Here is a 26600-nt window from a genome sequence, read left to right as displayed (position 1 = left end):
TGATACATGCACGCCTTTACGAGATGTACCTTAGTATTTCTGAATACTACCTTACATGAGACACGATGAGACTAGCCGACCAAAGCTGTAAATTGCCAATTATGATTAATGGGAGAGGAGAACAGTTTGCAGAGGGTTGAGAGATGGCATTTATAGTCTCAGCTCGGTTCACGCCTGTGATCTATGGTCTTGATAGCCCGGTTGCGATCGATCCGGAGACCCTTGGATATATCGAACGCTAGTTGCCACGCCTCGTAAGAACTGCGCAGAAGCGGGATCCACGGCTGACTAAATGTATAGATCCAGAAATGTTTGGCAGGGGCTTGGAAAGGAAATGGGGGACATGATGCCGCCTTTATTTGCCTCCTCTTGATGTGGATGACATGGGGCTCACTGTCGAACTCGAGTGCGTGCCATTACAGGATCCAACAGAGAGCTTTCTCGTCCAACTTGTAGGTATGCATTTGTAGTGGTGAGTCGGGTACGTGTCAGGGCAGTCGAAAGACCGAGTTCACGCATAGTACAAGTCGAAAACATTTAAAGTCCAGTATCCTCTCAACACCTTCAATGGTTCATCTGATGACCCTGATCAGCTGCCCGTAACAGACATGCGATACTTGCCTCGCTAGTCGCGGGCCGAGCCAGGCCTCATGGGGGCCACTAAATTAGCGCTGGGCGGGACGAGTTCCGAGGGGTTTCAATGGATTTGATTGCATCGTTCGATGGATGGATTCTGTCTGGTGCCTTTGAACAAGACCAGGCAAAGATGCTTGAGCTGAGGCCGATACGTCCAGATAGATAAATGTACAGAGTGTCCTACACCTGACCACTGCTAATGCGCAAGCAAACGCCGTTCACAAAAGTCAACCAAAGGAGAAGAACAAGCTACGAAGGTCTACTGCAGTCAGTTTGTGATTCCTGCCATTCATTACATGATCCCCCGTTAATTATCATTCTCCCTGGCCCCCAACTTTCGCCAATGACCCCAGAGTCTAAGACATCACCTATAACCACTCAACAAGGCCATGCTTAACATGCACCAGAACAAAAGCGAGGCAATACCCGATAGTCCCTCCTCTCCATAGAGTCTGTGTGATTCGCTATAAACGAGGGTCCAATAGCATCTCCATTTGTGCACACTGGGAAATAAATTATCTTCCGACAATAGCACATAACAAAGCGGCACTGATGGGCCAGGCTTGGAAGTTATATTACCTGTCAGATCACCTCGCGCTTCATTTGCACACGCTGGAGAAGTCGGGACGGGAGTGAGATGGCCTAGGGAATCGGGATGATGGCGGCAACCCAGCAGGCTGCCTGACATGCCCCGTAGGCTTCGGTGCCGTAGAGGGTCGCGGCGCATGCGGCTTGACAGAGCGAAAACGAGACTGGACCAGCAACTGCGGTGGTGGTGAGGGTGGTGAGGGCGAGGACCTTGAAAGTCCGCATCTCTTGTTTTCTTCTATTGTTTTTCTCTGGCTGTTGTTGGCGACGGCGTTGCTTGTGGTGGTGTAGTAGTTGAGTAGAAGTGGTGGTTTCTTATTGTGTGAGTTCGTCTTGGTATAAAAGGGGGCGATTTCTAGTTGGAGAGCGAGTGAAAGGATGCAAACTCATTGACAAGATATAAGCGACGTATATGTAGATGATGATACGCCTTTTGGTATATCGAAGCGTGCTGTGCAGCAGCTCCAAGTGACTGATGCTACAGACTCGCATTCACCAGGTCATGCCTGGGAGGCCGTCAACAGTGTAGGCCACCCACCAAAGCGTAGCACTGACCCAATCTCTTGATGCAGCGCAGGACTCGTGTTGCAGAGTGAAATGGCAATCCTTGCTCCGACTCGATGGAGTGAACAAGGTAATAGATATGCCTCCAATGATATAATGGATTGGCCATCCTGGGAGAATTACATGGCTTCTACGGCTAAGAAACGACGACAGCTTCCCCAGCGGTGCATCTGTAATCACTCAATCATAGGAACGAACATGGCAGTATCACCACGAATCAAAGACATCCAAACCATCTCGCTATATAACGTTCCCATCTACCTATGATGGCATCAGACGCTCACAGAAAAGCAAGTCGAGGCATCATGGTCTTCTACATCGTCTTCTTGGCCTCCTTCTTCGTATACTCCAGCCCATCCCTCACACTCCCAAACCACAGCGCCCACAAGTCGACAAACAAATTCAGCCGCCCATAGAACGGCGCAACGCCCGTCGCCTTGGGAATCCTGTCCACGGCCTTGACAAAGTACGAGCTCTTGGCATTCGTGCTCGACAGCCGCGGCATCCCCTCCGTCCTCTCAATGACGGGCACCACGCTCGTCGCATTCTCCGCCTCCATCTCCTTGAGCACGCGAATGGCCAGCTTCGTCATTGAGTCGGCGCCCGGCGTCCACGTCGTCGTCACGTAGCCAAAGACGGAGGCCAGGTTGGGCAGGCCCTCAATCATGCAGCCTCGCCATGCGTACTGCTCGCCAACGTCGATTGCTTTGCCGTCGACGTGGGGGTTGATTCCGCTGAGGATCTGAATGTGCAGTCCCGTGGCGGTGATGACGATGTCTGCCGGGAGATGGCGGCCGGACTTGAGCAGGATTCCGTCCTTGTCGGCGGTGTCAATCACGTCTGTGACCACCTCGACGTTGTCGCGATGCAGGGCGTTGAAGAACTCGTCGTCAGGCGTCAGGCAGAGCCGCTGCTCAAAGGGGCCATACGTCGGTTTGAAATGGACCGCAGCGTCAATCTTCTTGGGCAGCTTCTTGTCCAGATCCAGCGTGATGAGGTAGCGTCCAAGGCGAGGCCACCGCAGACAAAGCTCCGAGATGAAGACCTCGAACCAGACGTCGACCCAGTGGCCGATCCAGTACACCCACGACAGGGGCAGCACCGTCGAGAGAAGAGATTCCAGCTTCGAGCGTCTGTCCACAGAGATGACGTACGACGGCGTCCGTTGAAGCATCGTGACGGATCTTGCCTTTTCCGCCATCGCGGGCAGCAGAGTGATGGCGGTTGCTCCGCTGCCAATGATGACGACGCGCTTGTCGCTGTAATCGAGATGCTCCGGCCACCACTGCGGATGGACGACGGAGCCCTCAAAGCTGTCGATGCCGGGGATGGGGCTCTTGAGGGACTGCTCGTACGAGTAGTAGCCCATGCAGGAGACGACAAAGCTGGCCTTGAGCAGCAGCTTCGTGGCGCCGCCGTCGACGTCGACCTGCAGCGTCCATCTCTGCTCGTGGCTGCTCCAGTCGCTGCGCACGACCCGGTGTCGGAGCCGGATCTTGTCCAGGGTGCCGTCTGCCCGGGCCGCGTCCTCGAGATAGTCGCAGATCTCGGCGGCAGAGGCAATCTTGTGCGCGTGCTTCCAGGGGTGCCAGGGGAAGCCAAAGGAGCGCAGGGACGAGTCGCTGCGCATGCCGGGGTACTTGAAGAAGCTCCAGGTGCCGCCGATGACGTCGCGGGCCTCGAGGATGGTCAGGGCGCGGTGCGGGAGCTCGGTTCGCAGCCGGTGAGCGGCGTTGATGCCGCTGAGGCCGGCGCCGATGATGACAATGTCATGCTCCTCGACGGGCAGATCAGAGGCAGCCATAGATGATGATGATGCTGTACCTCAAGTGTATCTCAACTAAAGTAACGGGAGGCGCTCGGGTGCAACGTTGGGGCTGGCCAGGACGTCGAGAGATTGCACAGCATGGAGATTGGGGGTTGACGAACCTGGAATTAGAAGTTCAGGGACTTTTTTAGGCTCCTGGGGCTTTATATGGCGCCACTACATGTACATACCTATAGCCCGGATACAGGTACCTAAACCATTAATGACCGCCCAGGCAAGATAGGTTGGCTCGTCCTGCTGCTTGGTCTTTAGCTACGGGAACGGAGTCTCGCGATAGGTTGCCGTCGGCAGACCAAGGGGCGCCGGATGTGATCCGCCTGCATGCAATCAAATGTGGTGGATGGTGATAGGTTGTGGGTGGCAGCACTAGAGGCGCTGTGCATGTGAACAGTTGGTATAGAAAGAATACATGTAGACTATGTATGATTGGCAGCAAACCCTCGAGACAGTTGCTTGAGAGACGGCAAAACCACGACGCCAAGCTTCAACTTACAATGTTTAAATTCAAGGATATCGGGCTCCATACATGATCCATTGGGTCATACGAATAGTCTCGACATGCTCATGCGTAAATCCAAAATCTCTATCCATCTGTGGATAGCTTCAAGGCGTCTGCTGCCTCCCCCGTCTCTCCCCATCGTCGACGTCTTTCCCCTGGCTAATTCCTCGTCCTAGCATTGACAGGAGACATGATTGGTCAAATTAGATGATACTAATTGATATCCCGTCTAGTTTCTAAAATCAGATCAGCAATATGGGCTTGGATTACATAGTATAATGTCTAATCTCACCCTGACAACTGACTCCAACAAACTGCAGAGCCTCAGCCTCGACCCTGCCAGCCCCACACCAGCTCAGAGCGGGGCGCGATCCCGCATCGAAGCAGCTAGAAGGTGCCTGTACATGTATTTTGCATTTCAACCCCACATGCTCACTGCAGTCAATGCCTCTGCTTCTCTTCAATCCATAGAGCCGATCATCGCCAACAGCTTCACGTTCTTTGCGTCTTGACTGATTGCTTCATCTACCAACTACCAGATACCCTCCCAAGTGTTTCTATACGATCGTCTGTCTACCTAGAAGGTACCAGCTGAAGGCTTTCCAATATGGCTTCCGCAGACGAGCTCAAAGCTCTGGGCAACAAGGCCATTGCCGAAAAGAACTTTGACGACGCCATGTAAGCCCGTCCAGTCCTCAAACACCCCCTCCAACAGAGCCAACAGAACAAAGCCACAGAAGCTGACACACTCTCTCTCTCTTCCTCCCCCATCAGTGACAAGTTCACCCAGGCCATCGCCCTGCAGCCCGACAACCACATCCTCTACTCCAACCGATCCGCCGCCTACGCCTCCAAGAAGGACTGGGACAACGCCCTCAAGGACGCCGAGAAGACCACCGAGCTCAAGCCGGACTGGGGCAAGGGCTGGGGCCGCAAAGCCGCCGCCCTCCACGGCAAGGGAGACTTGCTCGGCGCAAACGATGCCTACGAGACCGGTCTCAAGCACGACCCCGACAATGCGCAGCTCAAGAGCGGCCTGGCCTCTGTTGAGAAGGCCATGCAGCAGGAAGCTGGTATGTTCTACATACCCATAGCACAAGCTAAATCCCCCCAACTATCCCCTTTGCATATATACTGACGTACAACTTCCGCAGGCGGCGGACTCGACCCGACTGGTGGCATTGGCAAGATGTTCAAGGACCCCCAGCTGATCCAGAAACTTGCCTCCAACCCCAAGACGAGCTCCTTCCTGGCCGACCCCGCCTTCATGGCCAAGCTGCAGCAGATCCAGCAGAACCCCCTCAACTCCCAAGACCTCTTTAGCGACCCCAGGATGATCCAGGTGCTGGGCGTCCTCATGGGCGTCGACATGGAGATGCGGGACAGCCCCCCTGAGGGCGCCCAGACCTACAATGTGTCCGAAGATACACCCATGCCTGACGCTCCCAAGAAGCAGCCCGAGCCCAAGAAGGAGCCCACGCCCGAACCCGAGCCGCTCGACGAAGAGGCGCTGGAAAAGAAGAAGAAGAAGGAAGAGGCCGACAAGGAGAAGGCGCTCGGCACCGAGAACTACAAGAAGCGCAACTTTGACGCCGCCATTGAGCACTACAGCAAGGCCTGGGAGATTTACCAGGACATCACCTACCTGAACAACCTCGGCGCGGCCTACTTCGAGAAGGGCGACTACGACAAGTGTATCGAGACCTGCCAGAAGGCCATTGACGAGGGCCGACAGATCTACGCCGACTTCAAGCTCATCGCCAAGAGCTACGCCCGTATCGGTACTGCGTACGAGAAGAAGGGCGACCTGGCGCTGGCCGTCGAAAACTACAACAAGTCCCTGACCGAGCACCGAACTCCCGAGGTCCTCAACAAGCTCCGCGCCGCCGAGCGAGCCAAGGCCGAGGCGGCCAAGAAGGCATACATCGACCCCGTCAAGGCCGAGGAGGCCCGTGAGGAGGGTAACAAGAAGTTCAAGGAGATGGACTTCCCCGGCGCCGTGGCCGCCTACACCGAGATGATCAAGCGAGCGCCCGATGACCCCAGGGGATACAGCAACCGTGCTGCCGCGTTCGTCAAGCTGTTCGAGTTCCCCAGCGCCCTGGACGACTGCAACATGGCCATCAAGAAGGACCCGACCTTCATCCGGGCCTACATCCGAAAGGCGCAGGCTTACTTTGGCATGCGCAAGTACTCCGACTGCGTGGACACATGCGACGAGGCCATGAAGGTGGACGCGGAGCACCACAAGGGCGCCAACGCTCGTGAGATTGAGCAGCAGCAGCAGAAGGCCTTTGCGGCCATGTACTCAGCCCGGGAGAACGAGACGGAGGAGCAGACGAGGCAGCGGCTGATGCAAGATCCAGAGGTAAGATAGATATATACATGCCCTTTTGTCCTCCTTGATATAGCGACCAAACGAGCCTTGGCTAACAAATCACGGCCAGATCATGGGCATCATGCAAGATCCCGTCATGCAGGCCATTCTGCAGCAAGCGCAGTCAGACCCCATGGCGCTCCAGGAGCACATGAAGAACCCGAGCGTGCGGTCCAAGATTCAGAAACTGATCGCGGCGGGTGTCATCAGAGTCGGCGGTCGGCCATGAGTGGTTGGAAAAAAAAGGGGCATACGGGGTGTTTTGTAAATCCAATTAATGAGTCAATGAAACAGCTTCATATGTAATGTATGTATATCTAGTAGGTGCGTCTCAACAAGCATTTGATTAGTATACAATATTTTGATGCTCTTCCCAGAAACTTACGAGATCGGTGAGTTTGATTCGAGCCAGAGGGTCTTTCTCCATACACTGCATGACGACGGCTTTCCAAGCATCGGGAATATCAGCTGCAACTTCACTCCAGCAGACATGAAGCTCATCGGGGCTGAGAAGCTCAATATCCTCCTGCGGAACCTGCTGCAACAGCATCCACATTGTCCGCCCCAAGCTAAACACCTCTGCAGCCTCTGCAGCCATTGGCCATTTCTCGCTCCATTCAGGAAAGACGTTCCAAGCCGGTCTGCCCCTCGGGAGGTTAACTCGCTCCGGGCCTTGATACCTTGAGTATACCAGCTGCGATGCGTCGTCGTCGTCGTTGCCATCATCATCATCATCATCATCGCTCACTCGAGCCACGTCCCATTCGCCGTTTGCTTCGGGAGCGAGGGTATACCACGGCGCGCCGCTTTGTTCCCAGTCGATGAGGACGAGGTTTCCGTGGTCGTTGACGAGGAAGTTTGCGGGCTTGATGTCCATGTGGAACGTCTTTGCTGTGCGGTGCGTGTGGAGGAGTGCTTGGCACATTTGGAGACACCAGCGGGCTTTGCTTTGCAGACTGATGCGTGGCTGGTTGTGGGCTTCTTGGGCGGTTGTGATTTGGGTGTCGAGGGTGCCTTGGTTCATGTATGGGTAGAGGGTCCCCCGTAAGAGGAGCACTTTGTTATGGTGGGTTGTCGACGTGATGAGGATGCGGGGAGGGGGCTGGATGTTTGGATGGGGAGGGATGGTGTGGGAGATGAGTTTGATGGAGTGGTAGAAGGAGTCGCGGTTGTAGGTGAATTCTTCGCGGGAGTTGAGGAGGTCTGTGAAGGCGATGGATTTCATGGCGTAGAGGGCGTTTGGGTTGGATGGGATGTGGACTAGAGCTGAGGTTCCTCTTCCCGGGAGAGGGTGGATGAGGACAATGTCTTTGATGTCGATGAGCTTGATGGCTTCTCTGGACGAAGAGTGCATGTTGTCTCGGAAGAAGAAGTCGTCGACGGGGAGCAGCGCGTCGAGAAACTCCTGATACAGCGTGCTCTCATATCGTACAAGCCATTGGATATTCACACCTTCGGCTCCTCCTTGCTCATCACGCTCGTCGTCGTCGTCGTCATCAAACAGGTCAACAACAGCATCCGGTGCCGCAGCAGCGTGAGCACAACTAGGCCATGCTCGTTGGATAGCAGCTCCAAGTGCTTTGCGCATGGACGCGCGGTCGGGAAACGTTGCGCTGCTGGAGGAGACGGGGAGGTCGTGGAAGCGAGACACGATGCGGTTTGCAAGGCTCTGTGGCTGCTGGGTAGTAGTGTCTTGGGTGAGGCGGAAGGTGAGGAGGGAAGGGGAGTTGTTTGCTGTGTCGTGGGCGTGGGCGAAGACTTGGGTTTCGTCGTCGTTGCCCCAGATGAGGTCGATGAGGATGGAGGGGATGGACATTTTGGGTGAGTGGTTGGGTGGGTGGATGGCGAGGATTGGGAGCGACGGGGAAGACGACGAGAGGGAGGGGAGATTATTTGATGAGTGAGGCTGTCATTGTTTTGAGTCATCAGATGTTGTTCAGGTCTGGGTGATGTTGGAGCTTGATGCTTTACGTGCATGAGGCTGGAATGGGTGAACCAACAGTCTCGAGACCGTTTATAGGTTACAGTCGTAGAGGATGTTGGCTCTTGTAGGGAAGGTCGTCAGCTTTGGATGGAGCTGAACCGTCCTATCTTACCACCGATTCATACAATATATTTGTTGAGAATCCTTGAAGAGATGAGCATCACGGCTCCTACCGTAGTTGCTCTGTTTTGATAACTCTTCTTTCTTTCCTAACGAACAGACTCAGACTCGCCTTCTCACGTAGTCGTTGAGTTGTTGCACAAACTCAATCTCATGCTCTCTGCCTCTGATAATGCTTACATAATCTTGCCTACAATCAAGATGAATGCACTCGTTCTGCCGACTCACCGATTGATTCTATTCTATTCAAAACTCCAACAGCAGTCAGACACAATGTTTACCGAGGCACCATGAATTCGTCCCTCGCAGGGAGGGTTGATGATATAGCCATTGACGACGACGATGAGGCAGAAGACTTTATCCTAATCGATGTGAGCGATGAAGAGGAAGAGGAGGAGGAGGAGGAGGAGGAGATCCCCGACAGCCAAGAATCGACCCCAGAGCCTGATGAACCCATCCTTGGAATCTCGCATGTCAACATCGCCAGAGCATCAACAACTCCATCGAGCACTGGGCCGCCGTTGTGCAAGGAGCAACTCGACCTGCTGCACCTCATCGTCTCCGGACGAAATGTCTTCTTTACCGGCTCGGCAGGCTGCGGGAAATCCACCATCCTGAAAGCCGCGGTGAAGATGCTGCGTGACATGGGCAAGATTGTCCATGTCGTTGCGCCGACTGGCCGCGCAGCGCTTCAGGTCGACGGCATGTCGACGTGGTCGTACATGGGCTGGACGCCGGACTACCACAAGTTCGCCATGGACAAGCTCATCTCCAAGGGCTTCCGTACGCACATCATGAGGCGCTTGAGGACCACAGAGGTGCTCATCATTGACGAGATCAGCATGGTGGAAAACCACCACCTGGAGCGCATCAACAACTGCATGAAGGCGGTGCTTTGCTGGAAAGAGTACCGGACTGAGAGAGATGACTGGGAGGCAATGTCGAGCATTGATGCCTTTGGCGGCGTGCAGGTCATTGTTACGGGCGACTTTTGTCAACTACCCCCCGTCAAGCCATTCGACTTTTGCATGCAGTGCGGGAAAGAGTTGATTGCCGACAAAGACGGAGCCGAGTTCAACTGCGAAGAGAACCACGGTCCATTCCCGGAGACGGACAAGTGGGCGTTCAAGAGCAAGGCTTGGGAGGAGGCAAAGTTTGCTCACGTGAACCTGAAGGAGATCCATCGCCAAAAGGACGAGCACTTCATCAGGATGCTGCAGAAGTGCCGTCTGGGGATCTCTTTCTCGCCTCAGGAGATGCACACCCTCATGGAACATCCGTGCAAGGTGCACAAGGCCACGAAGCTCCTCTGCACGAGAAAAGAGGTTGCCCGGGTGAACCAAGTGAATTTTGATAAGCTCAACACTCCAATATGGGAATACCACGCTCTGGACGGCTTCATCGCTCGTCAAGAAAAGCACAAGCAACTATCGCAATATTACGAGCGTTTTCACGATGAAACACTGGTGGCTTGCAAAGACAACCGTCTGGATCGACGCGTTAGGCTGCGTCCCGGTATGCTAGTGATTCTGCAGGTCAATCTCGATATCAGGGGGGGCTTGGTCAATGGAAGTCAGGGCATCGTTTGCGGGTACGAAGACTTCAATTCCAAGAGCCTTCCAATCGCAGCCAAGGGGAAAAAGGCCGACTCCATTCCTCCTCACCAGCGCATCACCGGAGAATATGCCGAATTCAGAGAAAGGCAGATAGAGAGCTTCATGATACAGCATCAGCATCACCCAACGTTGTGGCCGAAAGTACACTTTCACAACGGCCAGAAGCGCGTCATCTACCCGACCTGTGTTGTCAATTCAGTCGGCGATAAGGAGCCGTATTCATTGCTGCATCGGACGCAGATACCGCTTATGCCGGGCTGGGCGATGAGCGTCCATCGAAGCCAGGGCATGACGCTGGATCGTGTCGTTGTTGACCTTTCTAATGCCTTTGAGGAAGGCCAGGTGTATGTCGCGTTATCCCGAGCGACGAGCCTAGAGGGTCTTAAGATTGAGGGCAGCGCGAGCGGATTGTTCACGACGGGAGGAAACGAAGATGTGCAGGAATTTTTACAGGCGAGGTTCGGCGATGGACTGTTCAAAGCAGTACGGGAGTTTTCGGCTTCACAGCTTGAGTCAAGTACAGCTGGCGAAGACGAGAAAGGCTGAAAGACGCACGAGCAGATTGATGGCGACCAATTTGAACTGGCAAACAATGTGCAGCGAGGTCTGGGACAAGGCGACTCTCGCTTCCAACACGGCTTAAACAGTTCCGAGGATATCGACACATGAGCACCTCAATCTGAAAGCGACCACCAGGGGGCCGCTGCTCTGCCGATAATGAGGCTTCACCCGCCATGCTGGAACGCTTCGTCGCCGCCCTCGCTTCAGTTGGGGAGAGTCATCATTGCTCTATTGGTTGACGAAGTCTGGCGGCTTCACGGATCTCTGACTTTCTTAACCACCAACCCCCCCCCCTTCTTCCCTTCTTTTTTTTCCTTTCTTCTGTTTTTCCGGTTTGGCTTCCGTGCAAGGCGTTGTGGTTGCCTTGCCAGTTGGCCTGTTGGATTCAGGAGTTTAGCATTTAGCAATACCCACTGGATAGGATGACTTTCAAACGTCCAGGAATAATACCAACTGAATAAGACCACTCATAGAAAGAAAACTATGAGACTCGTACATAAATCGAGACCTTTGTACGAATAAAGTAAAACTCCAACACCATGGTTGTCTCTCAGTATCTCTCATCTCTGAGGCGATGTGCTCCCAAAAGTGAGCGGCCTCTATCGAGTGTGGTATTACTATGAAACAGACGGCGACGTTGAGTACGGTCACAGTCATTTTGTCTCCGTAATCCTTGGATTTATCAATGTCCTCTCAGATTTGCTTAAACAGTGTCATTTTGTGTCTGTTTCTATTCGTCAGCATATCTGGGGTAAGTTGTCTTCTCAGACGCAAGAGAATAAATCTACTTTGATTAGGCCCCTACGGCAGCAGAGATATATATAGATATGGCAAGTGCCAGAGCCACAGCGGCTCCATGCCTGAGATAGCGTCCAATGCTCCGATCTTAGCTCATGATGGTATACATGTATGGAATTACCGTCTTGGAACCTCCACTTCCTCAGAGGTATCAGGCATAATCATGCCGCCAAGCTCGACAAATCGTTAGCAAGAAGCTATATATGAATATTCCATCCGCTGCCAAAAATCCAACAAAAGCTCACATCGAGGGTGCACATTTGCCCGCGTGGTGGAATCGCTTCTCGGGGGGGGCGCTTTTGGGCTGGGGGAATCCGTGCGTTCGACCCACGACACTATTATAACACCGTCTGTTGGTCGAACAATCGTTCATGAATACAAACTTATCGTCCAAGCTTGAGACAGACAGTCGAGAAAAAACTCGGAAATTGAAAGCCAAAAGGTTCCGACTCGCTGGTCTGAGCGGCTTGGTGCGGGAATCCAAAAAAAATTGCATTTATGAAGCACCTCCCTATCCTGCGTGTTCGACTGCTTCGTCTCTCCGTATCGCTGGACCATAGGTAAATCACTGTATTATATCACCCAAAATTTCAAAAAGTCATCTTCCGAGGTACCTCACCAGACGCCAAACCAAGATGAAGACCGCCTCCCTCTTCTTCGCCGCCTCAATGGCCGTCGCCGTCGCCGCAAAGACTCTGTCGGACGTGCTGCCCAAGTGCGCTGTCGACTGTGCCAACGAAAGCTTGAAGACGGCCAAGTGCAAGCTTGACGATACAGCCTGTATCTGTGCGGACCAGGAGACCTACCAGACCCTCCTTCAGCCAGCAACTGAATGCATGCTCAAGGAATGCGGTCAGGCAGAGACACTCAGTAAGACTCCCGTTTGAAGATGATGGCCCTTTGGACGTTCACTACATCATGTAAGCCTGACACACCATGGTACAGAAAACGTTGTCCCTGCTGTGATTAATTTCTGCGCCGCCGCAAACCCCAAGCTTACGGCTCGTCCTTCCGCCCCCTCGACCTCTGCCCCGGCCGTGCCAAAGACGACTCTGGTGCCGTCTTCCAAGGCCCCATCTGCTGCGGCTTCTGCTGCGGCTTCCGAGACCTCTCCTGAGGCGTCCGAGACTGCGATCCCCGAGAAGAAGTGGACGTCGGATCAGGTTACCGAACTCGTCGAGGCGACTGGCAGTGCAAGCCCGACTGCCGCTTCGTCCGAGCAGGCTGCTTCGACCTCGACCTCGACCTCGACCACGGCCACTGCGGCGCCGTCGACGGCTGCGGCTGCTGGAGCTGCCGGGCCCATGGTGGCCGCCGCGCTGCTCGTTGCCGGCACCGTTGCGATGCTGTAGATGGCGTGCGAGTTTTTTTTCAAAGATACTGCTGCTGAGTGGGATGTATGAGGGGGATGATTGACTGTTGCCGAGAGATGAAAGAAGTCATGTTTGTCTGGTGTTGTCAAATTCCTGGGGTGTCGAATTGTATTACATTGTACCTTGCGCTTACATCAGCCGAGTGGATGACATGGGAATGCAGATGCAGATTCACATCCAGTCGGCGGTAAATCTCCGTACAGATGGCAAATGAGATTCCGGATCCTGAGGGCTGCCCCCTTGTCCGCGTCATGACGTGTATCTGTATGTGTGAGGTATGCATGTACATACAAGCATCTTCGCAGCTGCAAGCCGCGCTGCAGGAAAACAAAAAAAAAAAAAAAAAAAAAAACGGCGGCGGCAAATTGAACACACAAAGCCAGCTTGCTCCTCGCTTGCCAACAACGGCCAACGAATCGTGCTACAGGGATAGACGGGCCATTGATTGTAATGGAACTCACCTAACAGTGCAGCTTGAATAAAGCCGGTACCTTGCAGTGACAGGGTCCAGCCAGACTGGCGGTGTCTACATGCTACCTTACCTTACCTTAGGTAGGGAGGTCCCGAGGTCATCAATTAGCTGCGGCCGTTGCAGCTCGAGGTCGTGATGTCGACGTATCAGCCAGAGCCCGCAACAGCGCACATGCAGCCGGCGCAGGCCCTTATAGGTGCCAAGTACCTACTGCCCGGGTACATGCAGCTGCATCCCGCTGGAGAGCCCCTAAAAACAGCACCACTGGAGCCCCTCCCAGCACTCAACTGGATCAACAAAGCACTGAGCGCGAATGACGGCACCCACAGCCCCCAAGGGCTGCCTTTGAAGGATTCCATGATTGATGGATGGATTGCCCCCTCCAAAAGTCGCCCCCTATGATCCCCCCCCCGTCCAGCGCATCGCATCATCACACGATGACTGGCAGCCGCAAGCTCTGCACTGCGGTTTCAGACGCCGCCCGCGCCTATCCTGTGCGACTCTTTGGCGAGCTGATTGCTTGATCCTACTGGACATGTACGTGGCGCCTGCGATGGAGACGGAGGCCAGAGCCGGCGAAAAAGGGACCTCCACGTGACCCTTTTCTGCGTCTGCCGCCAAGGGAACCCGACCGACTTGTCTCCCCCCCACCGACCCGTATGCGGCAGGTCACGATCCAGTCGGCGCTGGCTTGGCCTGTCTCTCCCGCTGCCTTGCGTCTCCTGCTCGTCTCCCTGGCTTGCTGCTTGCTTGCCGGGAACATTACCCAGGTACGCAACGACAAGAAGCCTCCCCAAAGGCTGCCTGAGAGTCTGCCGCTGCTGCTGCTTTCACAGGCCGCCGCTGGGGGCCCGTCCGTGTCCAGCCTAGCTAGCTGTCTCTTCCAGCTCTTGTTTTTTTCCCTTAGCTCCTCCAGCTGCCTCCGACCCCGACCCCGATCCCGAAACGACCGCCTCGGCCCTCAGCCCCCCCAGCCTCACGCCCGCCATGTCTGAAGAGGACCTGGACCTCGCCGCCCAGGACGCCCAAGGCTCCGGCCGCGTCGATCGCGACCGCCGGGCGCCGCGCTTCAGCTGGACGCCCGCCTACGAGGCCACCTTCTTCCGCAGCCTGTGCGAGAGCGTCCAGCTGGGCATGCGCGAGAACAGCAGCTTCAAGGCCGAGGCGTGGGAGCGCGCCATGCTGGCCCTGCAGGAGCACCACGGCGCCTACCCGGCCAAGAGCCACCTGATCAACAAGAGCGACAACGCCCGGAAGCGCTTCCGCCTGTGGCGCGGCCTGCGAGAGGACCCGGACTTTGTCTATAACCCCGCGACGAGGACGGTGACGGCCACCGAGGAAGCTTGGAGAGCGCACATCGAAGTGAGTTGGGGCCGCGTCTTGCCCACGCATGCCGCCGGGTTGCTGATTTCTTCTTCCTTATTTTTCTTCTGCCATAGCGAGAGCCTCTGTCGCGAGCCCTGAGGGGACGGCCCTTTGACCATGAGGAGTACATGGAGGTGCTGTATCCGGACGTGGTTGGGTCGGGAGGAGCGCCGAAGAGGATCATGAAGCCACGCCGAAAGACGGACGGCCAGCCTTGCGACGAGACGGAGATGCCGGGGACGGGCGTGCTGAATCTGCAGACGGAGCCGACACCCTTGGTGCAAGAACCCTCTGAGGGCCCGAACCAACAGCCGCCGCAGCCGCAGCCACATCCGCACAAGGGCTCCCTGACTCAAGCGCCGACGGCGTCTTCGTCCGCAGCAGGTGTCCAGCAACGACCAACGACAGCACCCTCAATACCTCGCAATCTCACTGCCGGACAAGGCTCTGCCCTGACGCCTCCCGACGAGTCGATCCCTCAGAGCCGAAAGAGACCCTCCCCCATGGGGCGACAGTCTTCCGGCGACCTCGCTCAGTCAACAGCCGTTCCGGTTCTCGCACAGTCAGCCCTGCCGACCTCGCCGGAAAAGCGTCGCCGACTGTCGTCCCGAGACGAATCCAATGCCAGTATCAGCACACCCACTCCATTGTTGGGCTCCTCGGCTCTGTCAAGGCCCGCCATCGATGCTCGAACTCGCTCGGAAACCCAGAGTGCCGGGCTGCAATCGATACTGGAGGAGCTGTCAAAGACGAGCAGGGCTCGGATGTGGAGAGAGGAGGCCGTCGATATCTTGTTTAAAGAGTTCGCAAGCGAGGACGCAGACCTGCAGATCCATATATCAGAGAACGTCTTGAGCGACGAGCACAAGGCCATGGTGTTTTGCAAGATGCCGCTGCATCTGAGACAGCATTGGGTCAAGAAGCATCGCAGCCCTGCATCATAGGAACGGAAAAGAGCGACTTGGAAGATACCCCCCCCTTGGCACTGGATAGATGGCCAAGATGATGGAAGCCGAAGCATTTCCTTGTGGGTTGGATGGAACCTTTCCTTTGTGCGAAAGACCGAACGGAGCATTTTCTGGGCTGTTGGGATATAAAGCGAGCGGCGTGATGGTGTCGAGGACTCGTGGGTGGGAGAGGCGCGTTGAGAGAGACCATGATACCCCGATTCACGGCGTTGGAATCACTTGTTGCATTTCAGCGAAGATTGTTGTCGTTGACCATGGCGTTGGTGTGTCATTGCGTTTGCATGTCTGGCTCGCGGTCATTGAACAAGCTGCTGTTTGTACCTGTTTTCGATCTTGTCTTCTTCTTTGTCATTGCCATATACCTGCTTTCCTGCTTTTTCAAACTCTGGCCTGACTTCGCCTTGACGACGAGGTTGAGAGAGAGTTTTGACAGTCATTTGATATACATAGCTCTTTTGTTCAAGCATCTGAATCATACAACTGTCCAATTGAGGTGTCGTATCAGATGCGACTGGTGGGAATTGTAGGTACTCGACTCGCGAAAGCTCGTAAGGACCAACCTCGCTTCGTGATGAAGTGAAGAAAAAGCGAGTAGAGCAGTCGAAAGAAATGGAAGCATCACCACCTCTCTCGATGCCAGCAACGAGTTTGACCCTCTCTGCCATTGTCATGTCGAGCAGACCCTGCTTTTAGCTCTCATGCCGTCCTAAAACATGCATAAATCCTAACCCCTGCTCCATTGATGTAATCGAAGCTTTTCCACCCCCAGCTTTCTGCCAAGGCACGACACACCAAAAAAGCGCCCCTGCGCAAAGCCGAGGTTTTTTCGAGCCTCATACGTCATCATCACGGCTTCTTGCAAGACACGACTTATTTTCTAGCTTTGGCGTGACTTTTGCGGAGAGCGTTTGCGTCACGGCAGGTGAGGTACCTTTTTTTCCCCATGAGTGCAATTGGCTTTTTTGTGTTTTTGAGGGGAGGTATTTATAGTTGTTGCGATTCCGATATTTAGCTTTTCTTTTCCATTTCTTCCTCTATCGTGAAGCTCTAAACAACAACAACTACTCTCCTCAACACCTTGGCTTTCCATCAACGGAATTCTTCAACGCAACTACCTCCTTTTGATCATCCTTCTCCATTCAACAATACCCAAGAGTACGTTCTTGCAATGACTTGCACAATTAGGTGATGATCGTGATTTGCTGATCGCCTGAACAGTGTCTTACGCCGACGCAGCTGCAAAGGGTGCCAGGCAGTCTCCCGAAGAGGTACGCACTCCCTCTCATTTTTCTTTTTTCCAGAAACAAGAAGAGTAGAAAGCATACAAACGCATGTGAACAGCAGCTCTAACACACGCAATCCAATTCAGGCCGCCGCTCCTCAGCCTCCCGAAATCATCCCCAACGAATCCTCCTCCACGGCATCCCTCATCGACGTCGACATGCCCAGCGTGCACACCGTGCCGCCCGACTTCCTCGAGCAGGACGTGCAGACGGAGACGCAAGCGGAGCGCATCCAGCGCGAGCAGGAAGCCGCCGAGCGGGCCAAGCAGCAGCAGCAGCAGCGGGAGGCGGCCGCCGCGGCCAAGAAGAAGGCCGCCAGCAAGGCCAAGAGGGCCGACTCGTGGCTGACGCGCCAGTTCTCGCAGCTGTCCGACGGCAGCGTGACGGCGATTGCGCTGGCCAACGTGGCGGGCGTCGTGGGCGTCAGCGGGTTCCTGGGCTACCGCGCCTGGGGCCTGTACGAGAGGCGGGTGCTGGACTGGAAGCATGTTGGCGTGGGCGTCGGCGTGCTTGCTGCCGTCGGTGCGGTGGAGGCGGTGCTCGGACGTTATTTGTACAAGAGCAAGGAGAGCGAGTCTCGATAAGGGGGGGACTTTGACAGTCGCTGGTTCGGGATGGGTCTTTTCTGATGACTTGTTTTTCTTTGTTCTGTTTTTCGCGACTCTGGGCGTTTGGGTTAGGAGAGCTTTTTGGTGTTGACGCTTTTCTGTCTTCTCTGCTCCTGATTATGGCCACCATTAATTCGAGTGGCAGCTACATACTCAAAAACCAACGCACATAACGACTCTCTTCTAATCTGACATTATACCCCAAGAATAACTTGTCCTTTCGGCCCTCGAGATGCACCGCGCACACCTGTCCGATGCATTACGTAGCCACAGTCCAGCCCCCGTTAACAGTGCGTCTCGCAGGCCGCACAGCTCGTTCACATGCCTGTGAGCACTGTGACGTCATCGTCATCATCCCACTAAGCCGCTATCTCACTCACGATGCCCACGATGAGAGGAACAGAATCCCGATCAACTAATAGACCCTTTACAATACTAGGTAGGACGGCCAAGGCGAAAGAAGAAGAAGGCTTAGCAGCAATCCAACAGAGCCAAGGACATCGTCAGCCGAGCATGCCGCTCTGTCCGTCCTCTGCCCTTATCGACCTTGTCTACCTACCTAGTAGGTGTAGATACATAACCTAACAAAGTACGACACCATATGACAACCCGCCACCTTATCTCACTCTCCCCATCTCTCTCTCTCTCTCTATCTCTCTCTCTCTCTGCACCCTTTCCATATTCCTACACAACAAAGAAACAATACCCCCTTATACATTACTACCATTATCAATACAAAAGCACATGCTCCCCTACCACGACAAGTCCAAGTCCCGCCTCGCCCGCATCATGCACTCCCTCCGCCTGCGTCCCGCCCGCGACGAAGACGTCCCCGCCATGGCGGCCCTCGAAGTCGCCGCCTTCCTCGACAGCCCCATGCACAAGGCCATGTTCCCCAAGCGGCTGCGCATCAAGCCCGGGGTGCAGGACCAGCTCGAGTGGAACATGGCGCGCATGCGCAAAGGGTTGGCGGATCCGAACCTGCATTATCTCGTGGTGCTGACGGACGCGCCGGGGAGGGGGGAGATTATCGTTGGGTGCGCGGAGTGGTCTGCGCCTGCAAAGGACGACGACGACGACGATGATGATGATGATGATGATGATGATAATGACGGTGGTAGTGGTATGCGTGATAGGGATGGGACTGAAGGCGTTGGTGTGAGAAGGAGAAGCAGAAGTAGAAGAAAGAGCGAAGAGGAGCAGGAGAGAGCCAGGGATCTAGAGCTGCGAATGGCCAGGCTGCCGCCCTTTCTCGACAAGAGCGCGCTGCTGGACGCAAACGACGAGGTGATGGAGCTGATTGAAAGCTCAAAGGACGCCTTCCGGGGCCAGAACCGGCACCGGATGTGGACGCTCAACTCGATTTCCGTCGACGGCGACTACCGCGGCATCGGCGTCGGCAAGATGCTCACGCGCTGGGGCATGGAGCGCGCTGACAGGGATAAGACGGGCATCTGGATCATTTCGTCGCCGCTCGGGCTGCAGCTGTATAAGTCGTTGGGGTTTACGCAGGTTGCGGAGGGGTCGAGGTTGGGCGAGCCGCAGTATTTGATGCTTAAGTTTTATGAGCCGGGCGTTGGGGCGGAGCACCGGAATGGGGATGGAAAGGGGGTTGAAGATGGGAAGGGGATTGAAGATGGGAAGAGGATTGAAGATGGGAACGCGGCCAAGGTGGTGGCGGCGTGAAAGGTTTGAGGGAGTCTAGAGGATTGGATATCTGGGGTATTGGATAGGTGCAAGGCGTTTGGTTCTTAAGCTTCGGCGGTAATGGTGGCTAATTCGTTTGTTTGGATTGATACCGTAGGTAGAGTCTTTGAGCAATACTGTATGAGATACTGTTTGTTACCAAGGGGATGCACAACACACCGCCATGTCCTCGGCGTTGAACGCAAAGTTGAATGTCATGGATTTCCTCCTGTAAGAATACACGCGGCCGTCTATCGCAAGGCCCTCAACACCATTTGAATACATCGGTCTCCTTGTCAAGAGCCCGCTTCTTAGAATACACTGAAAACAGTCCCAGATCGACTGTCTCCTAAATTTTGTTTCCCAACCCATCTATAAGCGCCCTCTTTTACTCTTCATGAACTCTTCTTCCCTCTCTAGTTTTGCTCCTTCTTTTCGGCAGCCTCCTCAGTCGCCTTTGGGGCTACGCTCTCCACCAGCCTAACTCCAGGAAGGTTGTCCGTCTCTGAGCCATTCGAGTGGCCACCCTTGACAGTGACCTCTCGAAGCTCTTGTCGGTCTTCGGGAAAGGGCTCGGGAGCTGTCACGACGGCGGCCGGGGCCGCCGCCTCCTGGCCCTCGGCCGGCGCATCCGCTTCGGCATCGGCGTCTTCCAGCTCGGAGCCGTAAATCTCGGGGTACTTTCGGAAGCACTCTTGCATGCCCCTAGAACACTGTTAGTAACGCACAATATCCTTCACCTGGATTCATATCGATAGGAGGAGGTGGTTTTTTTCGTACTGGAACTTTTCAATGCAGTCCATGCCCTTGGGCTCCTCGGTCGAGTACACGAAGCAGCTAAACGCCGTCTTGAACTCCTCTCCGCAGGGCCCATGCGCCATGCCGCCCAGGCAGGGGCAGTCCCAGTTGATCTCGCCCGTCTCCGGGTTGAAGGCGCCCTCCTGGCTGGCCTCCTCCTCCAGCGCATCGGCCGATTCGCCGCCGAAGCCGGCGGCGCTCTGCGCAGGCTTTTCTGACTTGTCGTTGGTCGGGGTTGCTTCTGTCTTGGGGGCGGCCTCGGTCTTTGTGGAAGCGGGCTCGACGGGCTGGGGAGGGCTGGCTTGCTTTCGCTTCTTCTCAATCAGGGCGTCGACGGTGGGCAGTTCGTTGTCGGCATACGGCGCAGCGACGGGCAGGGCGTGGGCTACCGGCGGGTCAGCAGGTCTGCTCGATAAACAAGACCTACACAACGTGTGATTTAGCAAGGGGGGTCAACATACCCTCGGACTCGTCCGCAAACACGGAGCTCGTGTTATAGTAGTAGACACCGGCAATCGCCAACCCCCACCGGACGGCCGAGCTCTTCCATGACCGCGGCCTGTCTGCGGGAGCCGTTGAGGCAAATCGCCGGGGTACGGCCTGGACCAGAGACGTGCGCAAGCCGACGGCGGGCCGTGAGGCTGTTCTTAGTGCTGCGCGATACATTGTGAGGGTTGTATTAAATGTGCGAGTGAAAATCAGTAGAAGAAGCCAATGGGAGAAAGACAATGACAATGTTCAAGGGAAGCAGTAGCAATCAATGGCAGCGCAAACAAGTTGGATATGTAATCGCGGAAAAAAAAAGAAGCTTGGATCGGATCCATGACAGAATCGCCAGATTGGTCAGCGGGCCTTATCTCATCATCGTTCGGAGCAGAGAGTTGCGGAACGGGGCGGTATTTAGCCGAGAATCTTCCATGACGTTGTTTCCGCAGTGGAGATTGCGGGAGAAGACGCAGCTGTGCTTCAGTTGGCTGTGTTACATAATCAGAGGCCGGTTACATCAGCGAAGGAACATGAAAGGCTCTCTATTCATTGCCTGTACGAAGCCAGAGCTGCATCTTGGAGGCACTGGAATGCTCGTGCAATACCGCGGCCTCCAGAGATTCTTAGTCAAACTCTCAAGGATCAAGGCAAAGCTCATCAACTCAGGTAACATCAGTCCTGTTGTAGAGACAAAGAGAAGCTGGGCTCTTTGTGCCTGTCTCAACAGCCGCATGCAGGAGTTCATGTCATGCCGTAATCCTACCCTGACTAAGCCCTCCCGCCCAATCACATTCACCATGCACGTCCCCCCCGTCAGAAAAGCATTGATATCAGCTGTCCAGGGGGTTGAGCCGCTGATCGCAGGGCCATTCGGTGAAGCTTGGACTGAACCTGAAGTGGCATTGATGGCATTTGCATCCTTTCATCTTTTTTTTACGAGCTGAAGTTGCAGTTTGGCGTCGCACAACCCAGCTGAACCCAAAATAAAGGGACGCAGTTCGCCTACTGTAGGTATTTAACCAGCTCTCAGACGCACGCACAATTTCCCCCACGAAAGGGCAGCTTGGTTCAACTACTAAAGTGGCTCTGCTCTGCATCTGCATAACCCGGTTTTCTTTCTTTCATTCTATCCTCGTTCTCAACTCACCTTCTCACTTCCATACTTAAACAGCGCCCCTGGTCTGGCCTTGTCAAGCTGAGAGGGCCGTTGATCGCCTCAACTGTTCCGTCTCTGTTCTCTCTGCTCTCTCTCTCTCTTCGCCCGTCAATCTCACCAGCCGAGCGGTATCGACCCAGCAACCATCGACACCGAGCTCTCATCAACCATACAGCGCCCCCGATGGATTCGGTATTCGAGTGGCAGCCCAACAGGTTCCTGCTGGACCAGCGAAGTCCGCAGCCCTTTGCCCTCCTGGTGCTCAACCAGCCGCTCAAGAACGGCAGCAACCTGCGCAAGCTCTGGAGAAACTGTACGCTCCCGAGATACCTTCTACGCCCCGATGTATAGGCGGTGACATGCAATGCTAACTCGGGACAAGCATCTCTCCGTGTCGCTGCGGATGGCGGCGCCAACCGTCTTCATGAGCTCTCTTCGTTCCAGGGCAAATACGTGAGTTTCTCTTTCGTTACCGCAATGACATCATTGAGATTGCTTCTGTCACACCAATCATTTCCTTTATAGCTAGAAGCTGGTACTCAGTCTTCTCAAAGACTGACTACTTATTTCTCGATACAACGAAACAGCCTCAGCTCACACTTTGTAGTCAAACCTCCAAGTCATCATCGGCGACCTCGACTCCCTGAGGCCGCACGTCCACAACTTCTACACCTCCCAGCATACCCCCGCCAAAATCATCCACGACACCGACCAAGAGTCGACCGACTTTGGCAAGGCCATCACCTGGATTCGCAAGACGCAGCCTCCCGGAACCGACATCATCGCCCTGGGCGGCATCGGCGGCCGCATCGACCAAGGCCTCAGCCAGCTTCACCACCTCTATCTCTTCCAGTCGGACCCCACCTACGCCCAAGGCCGCGTCTACCTCCTCTCCGGTTCCAGCCTCACCTTTCTCCTCAAGACGGGCACCCACCGTATCCAGGTCCGGGAGGACGGCGAGGAGGACGTCTTTGGCAAGCACGTGGGCATCATCCCGCTGCAGGAGCCGAGCCGCATCACGACCAAGGGGCTCGAGTGGGACGTGACCGACTGGGAGACGCGCATGGGCGGCAGGATCAGCACGAGCAACCACGTGCTCCCGGAGACGAAGATTGTCGAGGTGCAGACCACAAAGGACGTCCTCTTCACGATAGCGCTGAGCTGCATCGACGGCGAGGAGGACGGTTGAAGAGCATGGCTGCGGAACCGGGGGTGGGACTTTGAGGACATCTTTCTGATAGCTTTTCAAAGCGCGCGCGCGCGAGAGAGACAGAGAGAGAGAGAGAGACAGAGAGAGCGAGAGAGAGAAATGTATACACTTTGATATCCCCATACCTGAAAAACGCCAAGGCGCCGCTCCGCACGCTACCAAAATTGCATTCATCGTAGGAAGTGAATCACGAGCCAGCAAAACAAGAAGAAGACAATGACGCCCGCGACAAAGATCCACTTGTCCTCGCGGGCACGGCGCTCCACCATGCGGATCGTGTCGCCGCTCACGCCCAGCGTGTTGGCGATGCCGTACAGCCGCTTCTGCGTGTTCTTGAGCGTCTCGCGCTGCTGGCCCAGGTCCCCCAGCACGGCCTGCCCGCGCGCGATGAAGTCGTCCAGGGCATGGTTGGTGTTGTTGAAGAAGTTTTGCTCGCGAAAGGCATGCGCCTCGCGGAGGTCGTCGCCGGCGCCCGTCGTCAGCGAGGCGCTGTTGGAGCTTGTGTGCCGGGGCTGGAACGACGAGTGCGTCACCGTCGTCGGCGGCGCGGCGCTGGCGTAGGGGTTCTCCGGCGTGGCGTTGTACGGTCTCCTGCCGAGGAGCTCGGAGCGGTTGTGGTGGTGCTGCGCTTCTTCGCGGGCTCGCTTGACGACGTCGAGCTTGGCGCGGAACTCGGACAGCTCCTCGCGGAAGCGCTTGACTCGCTCGTAGGCCTCCTCTTGCTTCTTGGGGACCAGTTCCTGGCGCGCGAGGCTGTGGTATTCGTCGAGCGACTTGGAAAAGGAGGTGAGGGAGACGGAGACGCTGCCAATGTCGGCGGGCGTGGGCGCGGCCTTGGACTCGAGGTTGGCGAGGTCACTGCGGATGGCCTTGCTCTGCCGCAGCACCGTGTTGTAGGCGACGTTCTATCGACGCAACGATCATATTGTTTAGTCAGGGGTTTCGGCATAGCGCGACCGCGACGTTGAGGCTCACCATCTTGAACACAGCGCAACGAGGAATTGCTGGTACCGATCTGTTGCCCCTGTGCAGGAGCTGAGCCCATTGATCTCCATCCACAACGGTTAAAGGTGATGCTTGTTTTAGTGGCCACATGGCTGCAACAGCCCCGGAATTAGCGGTTTTTCCATGCCGCCGGGCCACGAGGTACCTCTACTAGGACAAGTACGAGCGCCGAGTAGGTACCTTATCTTTTCGGCAGATCGAGATTGGCAGCTGTGGAGTTGCCGATAAGGCGTGGATACAGCCGATTTGGAGAGGCAAAAGAGGACGGAAAGCATCCGGCTTGGCGACATGCAATTGACATTTGATTGTGCTTATTCTGCAGAAACCACTATGTACACACGATGCTGCCGGGCATTTGCACTGCGTTCGCCTTCATCAGGTACGAGAGATAGATAACTAAAGCATGAAGATAGTAGCTATATAGACACCTACCTAGGCCAGGTACCATCTGATTGGAATCGTGGCGTGCTCCTGCAATAGTACCTTACATTTACCCTCATAAACACCAAAGTCGGCTGCATCGCGAGCGCAACGCCGCTTCGTCCGTCATCATGCACGTCATCCGCATACTGACCGCCTACATTCCCTCTCCCACCGCCAAAAAATCGGCCTGCAAGCAAGGTGATGCGCCGTGACAGATTGCCTATTCGGGACGGCGACGCAACCCACAGGTAAATCGATTGGTTTGCCGATCTCGGCACCGACGAGCGGCGACACCTTCACGGATGCAAGTTGCCGACCGCTGGCCGATGGCAAGCTTTTTCTTTTCTCCATAGAAGATTCTCCTTTTTCTTATTATTCATTATTCTGGAGCGCTGAGAATTGGTGATTTTGTTTCATCTTTTCTTTTTCTCTATAAAAAGCTGCGAGCTTCATACATTTGTGCCCATCCACATCAGAGATTCTTCGCTAGACTTGGGACATGATACCGCCGTCGTCTGTATAAGCTCAGCTCAACGCCATCATGGGCGCCTCAGAAGACACAACAACCGCCTCCTCAGAGTCGGACAACCCCCGTCTCTCCAATGAACTCGCCGACCCAGAGAAGCAGCAACTCCCAGCACAAGAAACCACCGTCCCTCCCCCCTATTCCATCTACACAACATGGCAGAAGCGAATGCTGGCTCTCGGAGCCGCCTGCACGGCATTCTTCTCGCCCATGTCAGCCCAGATCTACCTGCCAGCCTTGACACAGCTGTCCGAAGAGCTCCACGTGTCGAGCACGCAGATCAACCTCACCATCACGACTTACATGATCTTCCAGGGCATCACGCCAATGGTCCTCGGGTCGCTGGCGGACAGCGGCGGCAGGCGGCCGGCCTACATCATCTGCTTCGTGATATACATTGCCGCCAACATTGGCCTTGCCCTGGCTCCCAACTACGGCGCCATTCTCGGCCTTCGATGTCTTCAGTCTGCCGGATCCAGCACAACGGTGGCATTGTGCATGGCCGTCGTGGCCGATGTCATCACCTCAGCTGAGCGAGGCCAATACGTCGGCTACACCGTCGTCCCCGTCGTCCTCGCCCCAGCCATCGGCCCCATCCTCGGCGGTGTCCTTGCCCAGGAACTCGGCTGGAGGTCCATCTTCTGGTTCCTCGTCATCTTTGCGGGAGTCACTGTCGTCCTCCTGTTCATGTTCCTCCCCGAAACGTGCCGCCACATCGTCGGCGACGGCTCCATCTACCCACCGCCGCTGTACAGGTCAGGATGGCAGATGCTCACCTCTCACCGGAACAAGGACCGCGCGGCTCCCCCGCCGGAAAACACCTTCAAGTTCAAGCCGCCCAACATCCTGGGCTCTCTCATCATGCTGCTGGAGAAGGAGACCGGGCTGCTACTCGGGAGCAGTAGCCTCGTCTTTGCAGGCTTCTACTGCATCTCCGCTGCCATGCCCACCTTGTTCAAGGATTCGTATGGCTATGATGAGATCACAGTGGGCTTGATGTACCTGCCGCTGGCCATGGGCTCCGTCCTCGCTGCTCTGATTGTTGGTCCGGCCATCAACAGGAACTACAAGCGATACTGCCAGAAGCTCGACATCCCCCTCGACCGCAGCCGCCAGCAGGACCTGTCCGACTTCCCCATCGAGCGCGTCCGTCTCGAGGTCGGCCTCCCCCTGCTCTGCCTCAGCGGCCTCGCCCTCATTGGCTGGGGCTGGGCCATGAATTACGCCGTCCACGTCTCGGTGCCGTGCATCCTGAGCTGCATCATGGGCATGGGCATGATTGGCTTCAACAACACGACCAACACGCTGCTCGTCGACATCCATCCCGGAAAGGCCGGGACGGCGAGCGCGGCGAACAACTTCTCGCGGTGTCTGGTAGGCGCTGGAGCGACGGCGGCGATTGTTCCCCTGATGGACGCCATCGGGGTGGGTTGGTCGTTTACCATGCTTGGTGCTATTTACATTGTCTGTTGCTTGCCGCTGATGGTCATCATGGCAAAGGGCATCAGGTGGAGGGCTGAGAAAAAGGCCAAGCAGGAGCAGAAGCAGGAGAGGAAACAGGAGCGGAAGCAGAAGAAGGAGGAATCCAAGTGATATGAATGAGTTGAGCGTTTAATACCTATGGTGAGATGACACAGAATGATGATAGACTTGGGAGAGCTCGATACCCA

General features: G+C 55.4%; 10 protein-coding genes across 10 annotated transcripts; 6 read left to right on the top strand and 4 right to left on the bottom strand.

Moving 5' to 3' along the window:
- Window positions 1–2101: 2101 nt before the first annotated feature.
- On the bottom strand, window positions 2102–3662 carry TRIREDRAFT_76652 (uncharacterized protein; the record flags this gene model as incomplete). The annotated part of the gene is made up of 1 exon (XM_006963720.1): window positions 2102–3662. The coding sequence occupies exon 1, from the start codon at window positions 3590–3592 to the stop codon at window positions 2102–2104; it is 1491 nt and encodes a 496-aa protein (XP_006963782.1). The 5' UTR covers window positions 3593–3662.
- A 3215-nt stretch (window positions 3663–6877) lies between these two features.
- On the bottom strand, window positions 6878–8308 carry TRIREDRAFT_105765 (uncharacterized protein; the record flags this gene model as incomplete). The annotated part of the gene is made up of 1 exon (XM_006963719.1): window positions 6878–8308. A coding segment is annotated over one exon (1431 nt), but the record flags the coding sequence as incomplete, so codon positions are not given.
- A 578-nt stretch (window positions 8309–8886) lies between these two features.
- TRIREDRAFT_73099 (aaa ATPase) lies at window positions 8887–10855 on the top strand (the record flags this gene model as incomplete). Its single annotated transcript, XM_006963936.2, has 2 exons — window positions 8887–10556; window positions 10813–10855. 2 exons carry the CDS (start codon window positions 8887–8889, stop codon window positions 10853–10855), a joined length of 1713 nt encoding a protein of 570 aa, XP_006963998.1.
- Window positions 10856–12206: 1351 nt separating this feature from the next.
- Window positions 12207–12923, top strand: TRIREDRAFT_105763 (cell wall protein; the record flags this gene model as incomplete). Its single annotated transcript, XM_006963935.1, has 2 exons — window positions 12207–12441; window positions 12517–12923. 2 exons carry the CDS (start codon window positions 12207–12209, stop codon window positions 12921–12923), a joined length of 642 nt encoding a protein of 213 aa, XP_006963997.1.
- A 1235-nt stretch (window positions 12924–14158) lies between these two features.
- TRIREDRAFT_76646 (uncharacterized protein) lies at window positions 14159–16165 on the top strand. Its single transcript, XM_006963934.1, has 2 exons — window positions 14159–14778; window positions 14856–16165. The coding sequence occupies exons 1-2, from the start codon at window positions 14404–14406 to the stop codon at window positions 15723–15725; spliced, it is 1245 nt and encodes a 414-aa protein (XP_006963996.1). The 5' UTR covers window positions 14159–14403; the 3' UTR covers window positions 15726–16165.
- Window positions 16166–17103: 938 nt separating this feature from the next.
- TRIREDRAFT_59137 (uncharacterized protein) lies at window positions 17104–17616 on the top strand (the record flags this gene model as incomplete). The annotated part of the gene is made up of 1 exon (XM_006963933.1): window positions 17104–17616. A coding segment is annotated over one exon (513 nt), but the record flags the coding sequence as incomplete, so codon positions are not given.
- Window positions 17617–19943: 2327 nt separating this feature from the next.
- Window positions 19944–20790, bottom strand: TRIREDRAFT_31611 (uncharacterized protein; the record flags this gene model as incomplete). Its single annotated transcript, XM_006963493.1, has 3 exons — window positions 19944–20031; window positions 20107–20509; window positions 20586–20790. Coding segments are annotated over 3 exons (696 nt in total), but the record flags the coding sequence as incomplete, so codon positions are not given.
- Window positions 20791–21949: 1159 nt separating this feature from the next.
- On the top strand, window positions 21950–22955 carry TRIREDRAFT_58613 (uncharacterized protein; the record flags this gene model as incomplete). The annotated part of the gene is made up of 3 exons (XM_006963932.1): window positions 21950–22079; window positions 22149–22219; window positions 22374–22955. The coding sequence occupies 3 exons, from the start codon at window positions 21950–21952 to the stop codon at window positions 22953–22955; spliced, it is 783 nt and encodes a 260-aa protein (XP_006963994.1).
- A 191-nt stretch (window positions 22956–23146) lies between these two features.
- On the bottom strand, window positions 23147–23881 carry TRIREDRAFT_58990 (v-SNARE protein; the record flags this gene model as incomplete). The annotated part of the gene is made up of 1 exon (XM_006963718.1): window positions 23147–23881. A coding segment is annotated over one exon (735 nt), but the record flags the coding sequence as incomplete, so codon positions are not given.
- Window positions 23882–24945: 1064 nt separating this feature from the next.
- Window positions 24946–26523, top strand: TRIREDRAFT_76641 (uncharacterized protein; the record flags this gene model as incomplete). The annotated part of the gene is made up of 1 exon (XM_006963931.1): window positions 24946–26523. The coding sequence occupies one exon, from the start codon at window positions 24946–24948 to the stop codon at window positions 26521–26523; it is 1578 nt and encodes a 525-aa protein (XP_006963993.1).
- Window positions 26524–26600: the final 77 nt, after the last annotated feature.

Source organism: Trichoderma reesei, assembly GCF_000167675.1.
Source record: "Trichoderma reesei QM6a unplaced genomic scaffold TRIREscaffold_5, whole genome shotgun sequence".
NCBI classification, from domain to species: domain Eukaryota; kingdom Fungi; phylum Ascomycota; class Sordariomycetes; order Hypocreales; family Hypocreaceae; genus Trichoderma; species Trichoderma reesei.
The sequence above is the reverse complement of the archived record's forward strand: the minus strand, read 5'-3'. Positions and strand labels throughout refer to the sequence as shown.